This window comes from Engystomops pustulosus, chromosome 8 (genome assembly GCF_040894005.1).
Source record: "Engystomops pustulosus chromosome 8, aEngPut4.maternal, whole genome shotgun sequence".
Taxonomy (NCBI): domain Eukaryota; kingdom Metazoa; phylum Chordata; class Amphibia; order Anura; family Leptodactylidae; genus Engystomops; species Engystomops pustulosus.
Window position 1 is genome coordinate 98,512,236 of NC_092418.1, and position 17,902 is coordinate 98,530,137.

At 45.3% G+C, this 17,902-nt stretch overlaps 1 protein-coding gene across 8 annotated transcripts in view; it reads right to left on the reverse strand.

The window, feature by feature from the left end:
• Positions 1 to 16,293: 16,293 nt before the first annotated feature.
• The window catches only part of PKP4 (plakophilin 4), a 181,670-nt gene continuing 180,061 nt past the window's right edge, over positions 16,294 to 17,902 (reverse strand). For 5 of the 8 annotated variants that reach the window (XM_072121960.1, XM_072121963.1, XM_072121957.1 and 2 more), the window contains one exon: positions 16,294 to 17,390. In XM_072121960.1, the coding sequence (XP_071978061.1) occupies positions 17,133 to 17,390 (258 nt within the window). In that variant the 3' untranslated portion in view covers positions 16,294 to 17,132. The remainder of the gene's footprint in view (positions 17,391 to 17,902) is intronic. The other 3 variants (XM_072121964.1, XM_072121959.1, XM_072121956.1) reach the window with 1 other exon arrangement.

A 17,902-nucleotide genomic window follows, 5' to 3' on the forward strand; every position in this document is an offset into this window, starting at 1 on the left:
TTGAAACACAGAACAAGAGCTGAGGAGAGGTGCTTTGCCTAGTTACATTGTTGTTGACACTTGTGTTTACAAAACACAATTGTCAATGCAATCTGTTAACACTGTAAACATCATTGTAATTAGGGTAAGGGTGATGCCACACATGGCGTTTTGAAACCGCTTTTGGTCCGTTTGTAAGCAGTCCGTTAAAAAACGCATGCATTAATAAACACATCTGTTTTTTGAAAACGCATCCATTTTTGTCAGTTTTTTATTGCGCAAATACGGAAAACCTGTCAAAACCGGATGCGTTTTCAAAAAACGGATGCGTTTATTAACGCATGCGTTTTTTAACAGACTGCTTAGGCCGCAGTCACACGTACCGCTAGGCGTCCGTGAATAACGTGACGCTAGCGCACAGGGGGAGGTCCTCGGCCCCAACGCACATACGTTTCCAGGGAAACGCATGCGATTGTTCAGCCGATCGCATGCGTTTCCCTGGAAACGCATGTGCGTTTGGGCCTAGGACCTCCCCCTGTGCGCTAGCGTCGCGTTATGAACGGACGCCTAGCGGTACGTGTGACCGCGGCCTTAACAACGGACCAAAAATGGTTTCATAACACCATGTGTGGCATCACCCTAAATCTCCTTTCCTCAACTGTTGTATTGCTTTTCAAAACTCAATGTAAATGCCACTTGTTAACGCAGCCTGAGGCCGAAGACACACGTGGCGTTTTTGTTGCGTTTCTGCTGCGATTTCAAATGAATTTTTCAAATGTTGTAAATCTAGCAAAATCTTGTAAAAATGCAGTAATCTTCTCCCTGCTGTTTGTGCTGTAATAACATGCGTTTCAAAATGCAGACCACAAACGCATGCGTTTTTAAAAACTGAACCGCTTTGAAAAATGCAATGAAAACGCACCTAATGCTACAAAAATGTCACATACACTCACCGGCCACTTTATTAGGTACACCATGCTATATATATATATATATACACTCACCGGCCACTTTATTAGGTACACCATGCTAGTAACGGGTTGGACCCCCTTTTGCCTTCAGAACTGCCTCAATTCTTCGTGGCATAGATACAACAAGGTGCTGGAAGCTCCTCAGAGATTTTGGTCCATAGTGACATGATGGCATCACACAGTTGCCGCAGATTTGTCGGCTGCACATCCATGATGCGAATCTCCCGTTCCACCACATCCCAAAGATGCTCTATTGGATTGAGATCTGGTGACTGTGGAGGCCATTTGTGTCCAGTGAACTCATTGTCATGTTCAAGAAACCAGTCTGAGATGATTCCAGCTTTATGACATGGCGCATTATCCTGCTGAAAGTAGCCATCAGATGTTGGGTACATTGTGGTCATAAAGGGATGGACATGGTCAGCAACAATACTCAGGTAGGCTGTGGCGTTGTACCAAGGGGCCCAAAGAGTGCCAAGAAAATATTCCCCACACCATGACACCCCCACCACCAGCCTGAACCGTTGATACAAGGCAGGATGGATCCATGCTTTCATGTTGTTGACGCCAAATTCTGACCCTACCATCCGAATGTCGCAGCAGAAATTGAGACTCATCAGACCAGGCAACGTTTTTCCAATCTTCTACTGTCCAATTTCGATGAGCTTGTGCAAATTGTAGCCTCAGTTTCCTGTTCTTAGCTGAAAGGAGTGGCACCCGGTGTGGTCCTACATCAATCAGACATGCACGGACATTTGCTCCACTCATCTTGGAGAGTGACGTGGGGTCCAGCTGAGGGACCCCATTCATTAATTTGCACAATTGGACGTCCCTCCAACTCTTTTAAGACTTATATGAACTTAATTTTTTTTAACTTGTTCACCTGTGCACGCTGGCTCTTTTCCTTTCTTCTATGGACTATGCTCTGGAGCTTAGAATCAGGGTCCGCTCCAGGTTTCAGTGGCCCCTGGGTGACAGTGCCCCAGTGGGCCCCTTTGCAGTGAACTCACATGGCAGCATGCAAAATTCAGAAACTAACAGTATGCTATCCTAAAATATTCCCTAGTTAACATACCAAACAGCCCCCTCATGGTTTCCTTACATACAGCCTTATGTGGCCCCCCCCCAGCAGCTCTGGGCCCCCGACACTTGCCCTGGGATGCCCAGTGCTGGCGCCGGCCCTGCTTACAATGCAGCGGTTTTGCTTGTATATAACATTTTTTTAATAGATCTTATTTGAACCCTGTTTGGATTGTAATATATAGTATAACAATCTACACCTCCCATTTACTTCCAGTAGGTCTTTAAAACAATATAAAAATATATAAAAAAATGAAATAATATAATATCATCTGTTGCTTTATACAGGAATTTCATCAGTAATCTTTACAAGAAGTAATTCTGTAAGAAACCTTCCTGACGTGTATGAAATAGTAGGGAAGCGTCTCCATATTTCCAGCTCCCAGTCTGTTTAATATGACAGTGATTTATATGTAAATCTGAGGACGGAGGGGAGTTCTGAATATAAAGAGAAAGTGAATTTCCCACAAGTCATTAGAAATAAGACATCAACCTGCAGTTTCAGACCCGGTGGACGTGAATTTTGTCCACGTTCAGACACTTCTTGTAAGTGTTCTATGCATCCGCAATATATTCTTCCTTCAAAATGAAGTGTAATTTACTCCACGTTATATAGTGGTCTCGTGATTGACAAGTGGAGGTGACAGCTAGAAGGGAAATATTTCACTGCCGGATTCTCACAATTAGAGGAAATCGAGAAAGAATTGCATTACCGATGTGCTGGCACCAGCGCTGGGCATACCTGGGCAAGTGCCGGGGCCCAGAGCTGCTGGGGGGGCCCACATAAGGCTGTACATAAGGAATCCATAGGGGTAAAGGGGTCTGTATCTAATGAATTCATTGGGTATGAAGGGGCTGTTTGGGATGATAAACTAGGGAATATTTTAGGGAACAGGAGACTGTTTTAGTTTCAGAATTTTTAATGCCGACATATGAGTTCACTGAAAAGGGGCCCACTGAGGCTCTGCCGCCCAAGGGCCTACTGACACCTGGAGCCAACCCTGAAGACCATGATCCTTAAATGTAGGATATGTTGGTAGACTGGGAGACTCATTCCAATTAATCCTCTGGCTTTCCCTTTCCGCTTCCCATGCGTGTGATGTCAGTATAACTATAAAAGTTGATGTTAGAAGGAAGATATACCCACAGTCCCGGTGCCTGGATCTATGAGTAATGTCCCTGGTTTATCAGGATGGATTTTGATCGTAGATTTTCCTTTAAGATTTACTCTTTCAGTTCCTCAATAGTTCATGGAATGTTAAATAAACATAAGTAATAAGTTCTGTACTAGATACAAGGTGCAATTACTGAGTTTCCAGGTGGCACTTCTCCCTCGGACCTCAGTAACAGGCGGCACATAATATTTTCTCTCCAGCAATTATCCCGATCTCGTGGAGACTGCCTGACACTGTGCGATATAGTAAATGCCACAAATATTCTACTAATTGGTTGTGATATCAGTGTATGCTCATGGTGAAGGTTATTATTAATGTAAGCCTACAATTATTTACTTGTATAGATAATGGTGGCTCATACATAACCAGACGCTGACGAGTTCTTGTGAATGAGATTTAAATGCAATATCAAGCACAGCCACTATACAATGTACGGCGCTGTGCTTGGCCAAATGTAAAGAGGTCACTGTACTCGTCCAATGGCGTCAATCAGCTGATCGGGTTTATAGATTACCTACTCTAAGAAAAGGAATCAATAAAAAGCACTAGGTTTCTGTGAAATAATATATGATGAGGGCTTTGCTCGTTGTATGACCTTCATTCCACTGTGTATGTTATAACACTGCTCGTAACATACAGACCTGTCCTCACTAATGAATATCCTCCAAGTGCAGAGATTTAGGCGGCATAGTACACAATGGGGCACATTTACTTACCCGGTCCTGTCGCGATCCCCGCTGTGCGTTGTCCAACTCCGGCGCAATTCCCTAAGATTGAGTGCCCGATTTCCTGCATGTGTCGCTTCCCCGCTCAGGTCCGCCGGAGTTCACCTTCTTCTTCCCAGTGCATGTAAGTGCAGTGTCTTACGACACAATTTAAATGTTAAATCCCAAGCTTAGTCCGAATCCGGCTCGCCCAACGATTTCTGTCGCATGAAAGCCGACATCCATGCGCTAAAATTCAAAAGCGTGCGACACAATCCCCTTGCCTGTCCCGGCAGCACGATCCACGGAAATGTCAGAAAACCTGACAGAAATGCGACCGTGGGACCCTTAGTAAATAAGCCCCAATATATTCAACATCTAATATTTGGAGAACTGGTCCCATACCAGTACTGGACATAAGCAGGGGCTGAGATTTGGGATCTGTGGTAGGTGCTCTGGAGCCATCGGAGTCAGATGTGTTAGGGAAAATATAATGGAGGTGCTTATGGAGACATCTAAGGTGGCTTTTGTGAAATTTCCTCGGAAAACACCGGAGATCAAACCATTGGACCGGACTGATATGTTCAATGGGACTTCCTCTAGCTGCACATTATTTAGGGGGGTTATGTGCTTTACACTTAGGAACGTTGAGGTCATAACATTATTAGTGGACAATAGAATCCTCCATAGTAAGTAGAGTGGTAGAAATTATTATATTATCACAAGAGTGATCAGGTCACTGACCTCCACCTTCCTATTATATCCTGCACACCTACTGTATAGAACATACCCATCATTCATGTCCTTTCCTCTTCACACAGATATATAAGTTCATGGAGGGGAAGTTTTCAGTCAAGTTTGACTCAAACCTTCTGTCCCGTGGAGAATCCAACTTCCAGGATGTATCCACATGACAAATGACTGCGCCGGCATCTACCGAATGACCGTTCTTATCTCTTAGTCTCCTCCTCGTGGGATTAAGAAGATGGATATGGTGACAGGCAATAATTTGTCTGTCGTGACACTTTTCTAGTTTGCATTGCTGGTCTAGCCCTGTGCAGGGGTGTAACTACAGAGGTGACCCGCAGTGTCAGGGGGCCCAGCAGCCGACCGGACACAGTAAAGAGTGGAGGATGTGCACCGTTATACATGTTATACTGCACATTATACAGCATAATATGTATATAACAGAGCACATCCTCCACACTACACACATAGTCAGCAGCTCAGATAAGGAATATCAGGAGAGACGGAGGAGAAAGCAGAACAACAGGACTAGGAATCTCTAATCTCGTAATTAGAGGCCACTTTATTAGGTACACCTGTCCAACTGCTCGTTAACATTTAATTTCTAATCAGCCAATCACATGGCAGCAACTCAGTGCATTTAGGCATGTAGACATGGTCAAGACAATCTCCTGCAGTTCAAACCGAGCATCAGTATGGGGAAGAAAGGTGATTTGAGGCCTTTGAACGTGGCATGGTTGTTGGTGCCAGAAGGGCTAGTCTGAGTATTTCAGAAACTGCTGATCTACTGGGATTTTCACACACAACCATCTCTAGGGTTTACAGAGAATGGTCCGAAAAAGAAAAAACATCCAGTGAGCGGCAGTTCTGTGGGCGGAAATGCCTTGTTGATGCCAGAGGTCAGAGGAGAATGGGCAGACTGGTTCGAGCTGATAGAAAGGCAACAGTGACTCAAATCGCCACCCGTTACAACCAAGGTAGGCAGAAGAGCATCTCTGAACGCACAGTACGTTGAACTTTGAGGCAGATGGGCTACAGCAGCAGAAGACCACACCGGGTGCCACTCCTTTCAGCTAAGAACAGGAAACTGAGGCTACAATTTGCACAAGCTCATCGAAATTGGACAGTAGAAGATTGGAAAAACTTTGCCTGGTCTGATGAGTCTCGATTTCTGCTGCGACATTCGGATGGTAGGGTCAGAATTTGGCGTCAACAACATGAAATCATGGATCCATCCTGCCTTGTATCAACGGTTCAGGCTGGTGGTGGTGGTGTCATGGTGCGGGGAATCATTTCTTGGCACTCTTTGGGCCCCTTGGTACCAATTGAGCATTGTTGCAACGCCACAGCCTACCTGAGTATTGTTGCTGACCATGTCCATCCCTATATGACCACAATGTACCCTGTAACATCTGATGGCTACTTTCAGCAGGATAATGCGCCATGCCATAAAGCTGGAATCATCTCAGACTGGTTTCTTGAACATGACAATGAGGTCACTGTACTCAAATGGCCTCCACAGTCACCAGATCTCAATCCAATAGAGCATCTTTGGGATGTGGTGGAACGGGAGATTCGCATCATGGATGTGCAGCCGACAAATCTGCGGCAACTGTGTGATGCCATCATGTCAATATGGACCAAAATCTCTGAGGAGCTTCCAGCACCTTGTTGAATCTATGCCACGAAGAACTGAGGCAGTTCTGAAGGCAAAAGGGGGTCCAACCCGTTACTAGCATGGTGTACCTAATAAAGTGGCCGGTGAGTGTACAATGATGAGGTGTATGCGCACACTAGGTGGTGGGGTTTCATTTGGTGCCCACAAACTTTTTGGCGATACAAACCTTCCCCTCTGGTGGGCAGACAAACCGGGTTGAGGGTCACCGTCGTAGCATCTGGATGACCTGAAGAACATCCAAGACCCATAAATCAAGAAACCCTGGAAAACTGTCTATAAAATAAAGTTACACCATTAAGCCCACCTGTAAAATTATTCTGGAGGCCCATTTACCCATAAAGTAGTAGCCTATACATTAGGTTGTGGTTCTGGTCCTCTGTGGTCTAGTATTGGGTTAAATCCTGGGCCTTTCGAGGATCCTCTTGTGGATCAGTCTCAAATAAAACAATTGTAAAACACAATGGGGCTCATTTACTAAGGGTCCGCGGAGCGCATTTTCGTTGGGTTTCCCAACTATTTCTGATTTGTGCCGCTTTTAACAGGGGATTTTGGTGCACGCGATCGGGTTTTGGTGCATCGGCACCGGCTTGCACGCGCCACAAATTGGGGGACGGGCAGTCGGACAACCCAACGGATTCGGAATACACGCGGGATTTAACATTTTAGAATTGTGTCGCAAGACACACCCCGGGAAGAAGAAGGTGAACCCCGGGGGACCTCGGCGGGGAAGTGACAGATGCAGGAACTCGGGCACACAAGCTACGTGAATCGCGTCGGACTTCATCTTCTTCGGACCGTCCGAATCGGGGATCGCAACAGGACCAGGTAAGTAAATTTGCCCCAATGAGCACTGCTACATCCATACATGGAGTCCGTATAACCTGCTCTTATGTCGCACTTGTATACCTTTAGTGGATGAATATTTCAGGAATGGTGCTAAGTGACTCCTAGCAGGAAGGTGATGCTGAAATAGGTTTATTCATCCAATCTCTATAATCGGAGCAGAAATAAATTGCCGCAGGACAGATAATGATCAGGTCCAATGGATTCCATCATTTTCATCATTTTTATTCTGTGATAGATACTGTATGTAGAAGCCCTGGCCGAAAAAAAAAATGATTATTAACAAGGTTGGAAAATTTCTGTCATCCAGGAAATTGAATGCATAGAAACCGTTCAGTCGCACAGCGAGAGAAATTGTCTGCCCGGAGGCTGGAAGGAAACAAATCCCTGCGTATTCATGGGGATTGTATCCATATTAAGGACGCCATACACATTAGATTGATTAAACTAATTATTGGTAAGGCTGCAGTAAATGGGGCTGACCACTACTCAGTGTGTGGCGCTGTCTGCTTTTGGTTCTAAACATGCTGCTAGTTTTTCAGTCAAATCCCAAAAATTATATTAGATTTATAATTTTTTATCACTTTTATAGAATACAAATAGGTGTATTCTTATTTCAGCAAATTACTGTTATTTTATTCATGATGAAAAATTATAAATTTTTCCAATATACTTTCTGTATCAATTCCTCACGGTTTTCTAGATCTCTGCTTGCTGTCATTCTATAAGAAGCTTCTATGTTTACTTTCAGTGGACAGAAATCTGACCATGGTCACACAGGTGCACGACTCGTTAGAGAGTAATCAGAGCTGTGTGTGATATAACGAGTCGTGCACCTGTGTGACCATGGTCAGATTTCTGTCCACTGAAAGTAAACATAGAAGCTTTCTGTAGAATGACAGCAAGCAGAGATCTAGAAAACCATGATACAGAAAGTATATTGGAAAATTGTATAACTTTTCACTATGTAAACGGTAAGATTTATTTCCTGACATGGGACCACCCCTTTAATGTTGTCTGAGGCCAAGGCCTCCAACATTAACTTCTCAACGTCTGCAAACAACAACACCCATCATTCTCTGACAACCAGCACCATATGGAGAATAAAACAAATAAACATTCATAGCATAAATACCTATAAACATATATAAATGTACAAAATCAGCCAATGGAAGATGAATCCAATCTCCCCGTCCATCCATCCCTCGCACACATCTCCGGCCCATCTCAACCGGAGCTTTATGTTCTGCTCCATTTTCTTCCCAATTATCTGTTTCCACCTTCCCTGAATGAAATGATTGACATTACATCTATTTTCTGGTAAAATCCAATTTGTACAGATAGATTTGAAAATTTGGAATTTGGAATAATATTATTTTTAGTTTTCTATAGACTTTGCTCCCAGGGGATTAGTGAGACCATTCATTGTGTATTCTACGTGTCTGGACAGGATGACATCTGTACTGTATGTACAGAGGATTAGTCCATACATCACACCCCATGTACTATGAGATTCTGGTGACCCTGTCCAGTGCATTTAAACAATACAAGACACCAGGGCCTGGTTAACTTTCGCACGCGTTTCCCTAGAAACCGGAGGCCCGCCCCCTGTGCCCTAGCGTCGCCTTATGAATGCAACGCTAGCGGAATGTATGACCGCCACCGATCCTGTGGATAGGACCTTATTTGTTTTGTGGGAAAACCCCTTTAAAGGAAGGGCAGAGACTGTATAATATTGATTTGTTGGACTGGTCCAGTATGTGTTAAAACTAGATAATACAAGGAACGTTCCCTGGTTGACAATCACTGGTAGATCTTTTATCTTTTCTGGGCTGTTTCTGTAAATGCTGCAGCTGAGGTGACACAACAAAGAGACGAAGCGTGAAATCCCGGAGCGTGTCGGTACACAGGCCTCTCCTAATCCCACACGTCACCGCGTCTTCTCAGTCCATACCTCCCAACTTTTGGAGAAGAGAAAGAGGGACACAAAGCTCCTCCCCCTTTTTCTAAGCCACGCCCATTGTCCCACCCTCAAGCATAGTATAATATCGAACTTGATGGTCCCCAAATGCTACAACGCCCCTTAATTTGCCCCCCTTCCCGTGGACCAATATAATATCCCCTAATGCAACTCTGTAACATGTAAAACATATAGACTGTCCTCCAGTCTCCTCCTGTAGCCTCCAGCCCCCTGTCCTCCTCCTGTAGCCTCCTGTCCTCCAGCCTCCTCCTGTATCCCCCTGTCCTCCAGCCTCCTCCTGTATCCCCTTGTCCTCCAGCCTCCTCCTGTATCCCCTTGTCCTCCAGCCTCCTCCTGTATCCCCTTGTCCTCCAGCCTCCTCCTGTATCCCCTTATCCTCCAGCCTTCTCCTGTCCTCCAGCCTCCTCCTGTCCTCCAGCCTCCTCTTGTAGCCTCCTCCTGTCCTCTAGCCTCCGCCTGTCCTCTAGCCTCCTCCTGTCGCCTCCTCCTGTCCTCCAGCCTCCTCCTGTAGCCCCCCAGCCTCCTCCTGTAGCCCCCCTGTCCTCCAGCCTCCTCCTGTCCTCCAGCCTCCTCCTGTCCTCCAGCCTCCTCCTGTAGCCCCCTGCCTCCTCCTGTATCCCCCTGCCTCCTCCTGTAGCCCCCCTGCCCTCCAGCCTCCTCCTGTAGCCCCCCTGCCCTCCAGCCTCCTCCTGTAGCCCCCCTGTCCTCCAGCCTCCTCCTGTAGCCCCCCTGTCCTCCAGCCTCCTCCACGTGTCCCCCAGTCTCCTCCTGTTCCCCAGCCTGCTCCAGCATCCTCCTCCTGTCCCCCAGCCCCTCCATCCTCTATCTTCCTGCTGTCCTCCAGCCTCCTCCTTCTGCTCCAGCCTGCTCCTGATTTCCCAGCCTCCTCCTCCTGTCCCCCAGCCTCCTCCTCCTGTCCCCCAGCCTCCTCCTCCAGCATACTCCTCCTGTCCCCCAGCCTCCTCCTCCAGCATACTCCTCCTGTCCTCCAGCCTCCTCCTCCAGCATACTCCTCTTGTCCTCCAGCTTCCTCCTGTCCCCCAGCCGCCTTGAGCATCCTCCTGTCCCCCAGCCGCCTCGAGCATCCTCCTGTCCCCCAGCCCCTCCATCCTCTATCTTCCTGCTGTCCTCCAGCCTCCTCCTTCTGCTCCCCAGCCTGCTCCAGCCTCCTCCTGTCCCCCAGCCTCCTCCTCCTCCTGTCCCCAGCCTCCTCCTCCTGTCCCCCAGCCTCCTCCTCCAGCATACTCCTCCTGTCCCCCAGCCTCCTCCTCCAGCATACTCCTCCTGTCCTCCAGCCTCCTCCTCCAGCATACTCCTCTTGTCCTCCAGCCTCCTCCTGCCCCCCAGCTGCCTTGAGCATCCTCCTGTCCCCCAGCCGCCTCGAGCATCCTCCTGTCCCCCAGCCCCTCCATCCTCTATCTTCCTGCTGTCCTCCAGCCTCCTCCTTCTGCTCCCCAGCCTGCTCCAGCCTCCTCCTGTCCCCCAGCCTCCTCCTCCTCCTGTCCCCAGCCTCCTCCTCCTCCTGTCCCCAGCCTCCTCCTGTCCCCAGCCTCCTCCTCCTCCTGTCCCCAGCCTCCTCCTCCAGCAGCCTCCTGATTTCCCAAACTCCTCCTCTTGGTGATCGGCTGTCATGGTAGCCTAAAGTCCCATTGAGACTAGTAGGCCTGCCATGTGTAATGATCTCTAATAGCAGATGAGAGGCTATTAGAGATCAGCAGTAATATTGCTATACACTAGTATTCCAGTATATTATATTAGAGAGTCTAAAATAATGGTAACATTTTTTTAAAAAAATTGAAAAAAAAAAGAAAAATTTTAAAGCAACCCCCTTTCACTAGATCACATATATACACATTATATATCTGTCACACTGCTCCCCCACACATTATATACCTGTCACACTGCCCCCCCACACATTATATACCTGTCACACTGCCCCCCCACACATTATATACCTGTCACACTGCCCCCCCACACATTATATACCTGTCACACTGCCCCCCCACACATTATATACCTGTCACACTGCCCCCCCACACATTATATACCTGTCACACTGCCCCCCCACACATTATATACCTGTCACACTGCCCCCCACACATTATATACCTGTCACACTGCCCCCCCACACATTATATACCTGTCACACTGCCCCCCCACACATTATATACCTGTCACACTGCCCCCCACACATTATATACCTGTCTCACCTTCTTGCACTGCTTCTGTATAACTTCTCATACATACCTCGGCATGCATGGCAGCAACCTCTACCGGGGTCTTCAGTAGCTCCTCCCACATAGGCGTCACATGGTCATGACCTCATCGAAGGTCCTTGACCACATTCACTGCTGTGATGATCCCCAGAGGTAGTGTGTGCTGCAGCCAGCTGGTGTGCCCTGCCCACCCGAACCCCCCGCGGTTACCGCGGTCACCCTCAGCCAGGCAAGTCGGACCCTGGTCCCGGGACCAGGAGACGGGACTCAGTCTCCTGGCCCGGGACAATGCGGGGAATAGCGTGACATTCCCCTATCCTCCCGGGGCGGCGGGACTGGGGTTAAAAAGTGTGACAGTCCCGCCGAAAGCGGGACGGTTGGGAGGTATGTCAGTCACATCTGTTAGAAGTCAGTAAACAGGGTGAAGGTAAAGCAAACGTCACGACTGAAGCTGACAGGGCGCACCCGTGTCTTATATGCTCCAAGCAAGTCCAAACCTGAGAGGCAGAAGGGAGGAGAGTTTATGAGATCTCTGACAAGAAATCGTCCATGTAACTTCTGAAATCTCAACCTGGCCATTTGTGAAGTGCAAATTTAGTCATCGGTTCCTAGATTCGGTTTGAGTCGGCCAGTTTCAGCCACATAATTATATCCCTGGGGGAGATTTATCATCAAGTTTCTGAGGTAAAACTGTTTTAGTTGTCCATGGAAACCAATCAGAGATCAGTTTTCATTTTATAAACAGCTGTGGGAAAATGAAAGCTGAGCTCTGATTGGTTGCCATGGGCAACTAGAACAGTTCTGCTCTCAGATATTTCTGTAAATCTCCCCCCCCCATATCTTTTCAGCTGCGCTTCAAAATGGCGGATAGATAATACTTACATACATCCCAGAGCGAGGGAAAGTTTGTTGGAACAAGATAGGAGCTTATCTGTGTTAGAGGACTAGAAGGGTTTTATACTTGTTTCCAGCGTCAAATGTACATTGAACATTATTTCAGATCAATTCAATTTGGAATCTTTTCCATCTATATCTTATATTTCCACCAATCCCATAAACTTATGTTGACACTCTGCAGGTAAAGGGGCATTTATCAAAGTTTTTGCTACTTTTTACAGTAATCGCGTCATCATTTGCAGGCTTTACACTCATTTCCAGATGTGTATGTCTGAAAAAGTCAATGTTTTGCGCATATAAACTCCAATCCACAGCAGGCGTAGGCAATAGTTTAAAAGGACGACATTTGCAACTTTTCAGACAAAAGTCGCAAAAGAAACAACAGTCTCAGGTACCACATATATCAACCACTAGGATAACTCAAGCATACGCAAATTGGACCTGCATTGTGACTTGCATTCTGAATTTATAAAATGGTATTTGCTTTCTGCACAGTATGGATGCGAATGAAGCAATACATGTACAATACAAAACTTAGTATTAGCTGCTGCAGCAGGGCACTGCATCTCTTTCAACTGGATCTTCCCTCCCTCTCCAAAACTCCAAAATGTACAAACTTTTGGTGTAGGAGATTGTGCTGCTGGTGACATATATGTGTCCAGTATATGTCCTTTATGGAATCAGTCCTGCCCCTATAAGTGACCTGTCCTCCAGGAAAAGTGTCTTATGCATCTTGTAGAACTTGGCATCATATAAGGTAATGTCACCTACAATGGGAAACGTTACTGGTGCTCTGAACTGAACAACCTCGGCTCATATCTGAAATTCCTCATAGAATAACTCTTTGATGAGGTTCTCTATCTCATACAAAAAAAAATGGAACAGCAGCTTCTTTATATATTCCATGTGCCAAATCTGCCCCTTTACACTAATCATGGGGACTATGGTAGGAAAGAAACATGGCTGATGACATGTCATTCAGTAGAAAAAATTAAATTTCTGAAAAAACAATTATAAAATTATGATAATGAGGCTCTGTCGCTCCTGTGGCTGCCCCGGCGCTTCTCCTCTTACCCAAACTATGCACTGCTCCAGCCTTGTCCAGCCCAGCATAAGAGAATATGTTATCACTGTGTTGTCCCTGGCAGGCAAAAGTAATCAATTGCCGCACCATCTCCCAGCTGCTGTGTATGAGTCATCCAGCTCAGGTTGATTAGTCAGGTCTGGACAGTTCAGACATGTGTAAATAATATGTTTATGTAAAGCAGCCAGTCTACATCCAGCTTTCCCAAGGTCCTGAATTTTATAATTGTTTTTTGAGTAAAATCACTCAGTTCCGGGATTAAACCAGATATGTTTCTGCATCAGTGTAGCTACAGCATTCTCAAGGTATGTTTCGTTCACAATGCATTAAAACAAATTACCTTTAAAGGATTAAAGCCAGATTTACCGGTGGGCCCAAATCACAATGTTCTGCATGGACCTTAATATTACAGTTTGGGACCACTCAACCCTAATCATGATTTATCTTGATAGATTCAGTGTTCCTTCAACAGCCAGGCACAAACGATACAGTTCTACCTGCAGCCACTAGGGGGAAATAACTCCATTAATTTATTGCAGAGAGCTCCACCTAGTGTTTGTTGTAGGAATCCCAAATTTTGCATAAAACTTTACAATGGCCAAGGCGTAAATTGGGCATAATAAACAATACAACATGGACACAATTCTTTGTATAGTAAAAAAAGCTAAATAATTTTCATGTGAACTCTTTGTACCGATTCCTAAAGGTAGTCAAGGTCTCTGTTTGCTGCTATAAGAATTATTAATGTTCCAAAAAAAAAAAAAACCCATCTGTGTTGGTGACGGCTGGATTAAGGTGGAGAAGTGGCGACCCCTGGGTGTGAAATCTCATTAAGGACCCCATTGAATGTAGCTCAAACAGTAGTACACATCACTATTCTAAATTATCATTGACATTCTAAACTTTCTCCTTCTTAAATGTTATCCTAGCTGCTGGCCTGGCTGGCACAGTGTGGCAGTAGTACTGACTACTAGTCCCAGTAGCCACACAAGTTCCACTGCTTCACGTAGAGTTCTCTATCCTCCTCTCATAGAGCGGGCCGAGAGCCAGGGAGTCACCGTCACAACTTGGAGGAAGGCACACGTGCAGCGTATTGGCATCACCCAAAAGACAGTCGTCTCACAGCTGTTGGACATTGGTGGTGGGGGCCCTGTTGTGCACACCCCTGGAGCCCTCCCTATAATCCGGCCCTGGATGGTGATGTGATGGACACAGAAATGCAGAGTTTGTAATAAGACAGAGATGCGATAACTATACTATAATGCAATAAAACCTTGAATTCTTCTACAGCGTTACCACAAGGGAAATCAAGAACTACATAGTACTCCATATTAGTATTTCGTTCATGTAATACACAGACATGTAAGATGACATATCCGCTCTCATCTCCGGCTTATTGATGGATGAGCCCCTTCTACCTAATAATTCTCCCATCAGTTTCTGAAAGGGGCCTGATCAGCAAATACGTTTGTATGTCTGATCCCTTGGGGTCCAACCAAGATCCGCTGCATTATTCAGAATGGGGCAAATCCCTCTAACCAATCCATAAAATCTGTAACACCTGGGATTGGCTGTTGCCAGGTCTCATAGAAGTCAATACAGTTCAGAATCACACTTGTGGTAAACAGGGAATAAAAGCATTTCCTTATAAAAAGAAGTTTTTTCATAGCACTAATTTCGGATGACATCGCAAAAGGTGAAAGCGTGAGTCATGAATAATGCTTTTAAAAAAAAAAAATTGTTTGTTAATTGCTTAAAATATTAAATGTGATGTCTTGTGATGACATCATGATAGGGGAGGAGCCAGAAAACAAAGCTGTCTGCACTGTTAAAGGTTTCTGTACTGATCTGGAGCCAATTTTGTTCTCCTGCTTTCAGGAGAACAGGAGACATGCCCCTCCCTAACCATGACATCATCAAAGGTCCTTTACCGAGTAGTGATTTTCTGTGTTCTGTGCTTTGCATTGATACAGTATCAAGAGTATTCTCCCTCTAGTAGCCCATTCTAAATGTGGGAAAAAAAATAACATAAAATAAGTTATTATTTTGGCAACACATCCCTACTTTAAAGGGATTCTTTAAATTCACTTTCTAGGATTACAATTTAAATTGAAGCTGAAGGGGTTCAGCCGTCTGACCCGGACAAAATCCTGGATCGGCAAGCCAAACAGCCTATCCGCCCATTTTCCAGGTCAGGCGGCTGAAACTGAAAGTTGCATCCACTTATTTATATCCATAAGTAGTGTAGAACTGCATGTAAAATTGCAGCCAAGTATCATTCACTTATAGGAAATCTACCATCAAAATCCATCATGATAAACCAAGGACACCTACTCATACATTCAGGCATCGTGACTGTGGTAATCTTCTTATTTGTAATCCAAGGCCTCCTTCCTTCTAAAATACAACTTTTAGAATTATGCTAATGAGCCACAAGGGCTCTGGAGGGGTTATGTACTATAGTTTCACAGGGTGTTACATGGTGCAGGAGAACTTCCTCCTCCCAGTGTGTGAGGAAGTAGGGTAAGTGCTGAGGGAGGGTGAAACAGTGTAACTTCCTGTGAACCTAGAACAAGGAGGGGCTTTGGTAGCGTTTCCAAAGCAATTCTGGCTCATTAGCATATTTTTATAAATTGATTTTAGAAGGAAGCAGGTCATGGATAACAAATATAAGATGATTAACCAGTCACAGTGCCAGGATCTATTAGTAGGTGGATGATGGATTTTGATGGTAGATTTCCTTTAAAATTGGGTCGAGCTGTAGTACCAGATAAGACCCCTAAATAGAAGTGGCGCTATTTCTACAATGTGAAGTTTCCCAAGCCTGGACAACTTCTTGATGCATAATGGACATTCACTTACATGAAGCCATCACCAGACATGCAGAACACATACACGACGACTCTGACTAACAGAGGAGCAGACGGATACACAGGCGCATATTCCGTGGATGACACGTCCACATTTATTTCATCTTCCATGTGCATAGAAAATGGCAGTGAGACTTATGAAAGAGCAGGGAATGGACAAAACGTAGATTATCTTCTATTCTTAGATGAGTCTACGTGTAAAAATGTTAGCGTTTAATATCGTGATTTACATCTCCGGAATCTCAGTGAATTCCCCATGATACACCGCGATACAAATGACGGCCCCCGCACGATCGGGAACGCACTGCTGTATTTACAATGGTGAGAGAGAAAATTTACAAGACAGGATAGCATACAAGGTCAGACATTGAGTAACAGTAAAACAAAGAAGCATTCATCGGATCCGTAATTCTGTACAAACTAAATCGCAACGAGACTTTATTCACATTAAAAAAAATATCAAGATTTGATTTGACCGTAGACATTTTCTTAGTTTTTTTTCTTCTTTTGACACCCAAAATCATTTTTTCCCCCACCAATCGCATACCTTCCCTCACATAGCTTGCACCATCACCAAACTACACAACTACAAGCAGCAAGAGCTACAACCCAAAACAGCAAAACAAAAAGAAATTAAAAAAAAAAAAAAAAAAAAGGAAAAAAAAATACAAAAAAATGGAAAAAAAATTATATAAAAACCCACCCTTCTTGCTTTATTTCTTCTCATTCAGGCTAAACCTTCTGAAAAAAATTTTTTACCACGTCCGCCATGGTCCTTCGCTCTCTCTTTTTTTAATTTCACTTTCTTTTTCCAACAATAAAAAAAACAGCAAATAAGGCCATTCAAAGAAATCGAGTCAAGCATGATTACTAGTACGGAGTCCACGGATCCAGCCTCCCCCGGGTCTCACACCCAGGAGTCCGGGGATCCCGGGTACTGTTCCGATCTATAGGAAGGTCTCCGAGTGGAGTAAAAGTCAACATAGTTTGTGGTTGATTTTAGTCCGTATTGTGCGTTCTGATCCGCCGCCGTCGTGGTGGTGAACTGGACGCGTTCGTCGAAATACGGATCCTCATAGCTGTGCGGAGACTGCAGGTACAACCGGTACGAGTCGTAGTTTTTCCTGTTGGAGTCTTCGGGGCTATAATACAGCTGGTGAGGCTGCTGGAAGGGAAAGAACACACACAGTTAGTTTTCAATACAGGCGGTCCCTTACTTACAGACGACTCCTAGTTAAAGACAGACCCCTCTGCCCCCTGTGACCTCTGGTGACCTCTCTGGATGTTACTATAGTCCCAGACTGCAATAATCAGCTGTAAGGTGTCTGTAATGAAGCTTTATTGATAATCTTTGGTCCCATTATAGCAGAAAGTTTTGGATCTGGGGCAAAAAAAAATGTTTTTTCTGGAACTACAAAATATACAGTTTCGACTTGCATACAAATTCAACTTAAGAACAAACCTATAGAACCTATCTTGTACGTAACCCGGGGCCTGCCTGTATACTGTATTATCTTCAGACATAACTATTGCGACAAGATAGTATCTGCATTTGGGTTTTTCCATAGGATTTAATACACGTAGTCATTACCGAAAAGTACCCCCCATCACCACTAGGTGGCGGTAAGAGAAGCCGCATCGGGCCGCCGGTCGTCCCTTTATTACTAGAGATCAGAC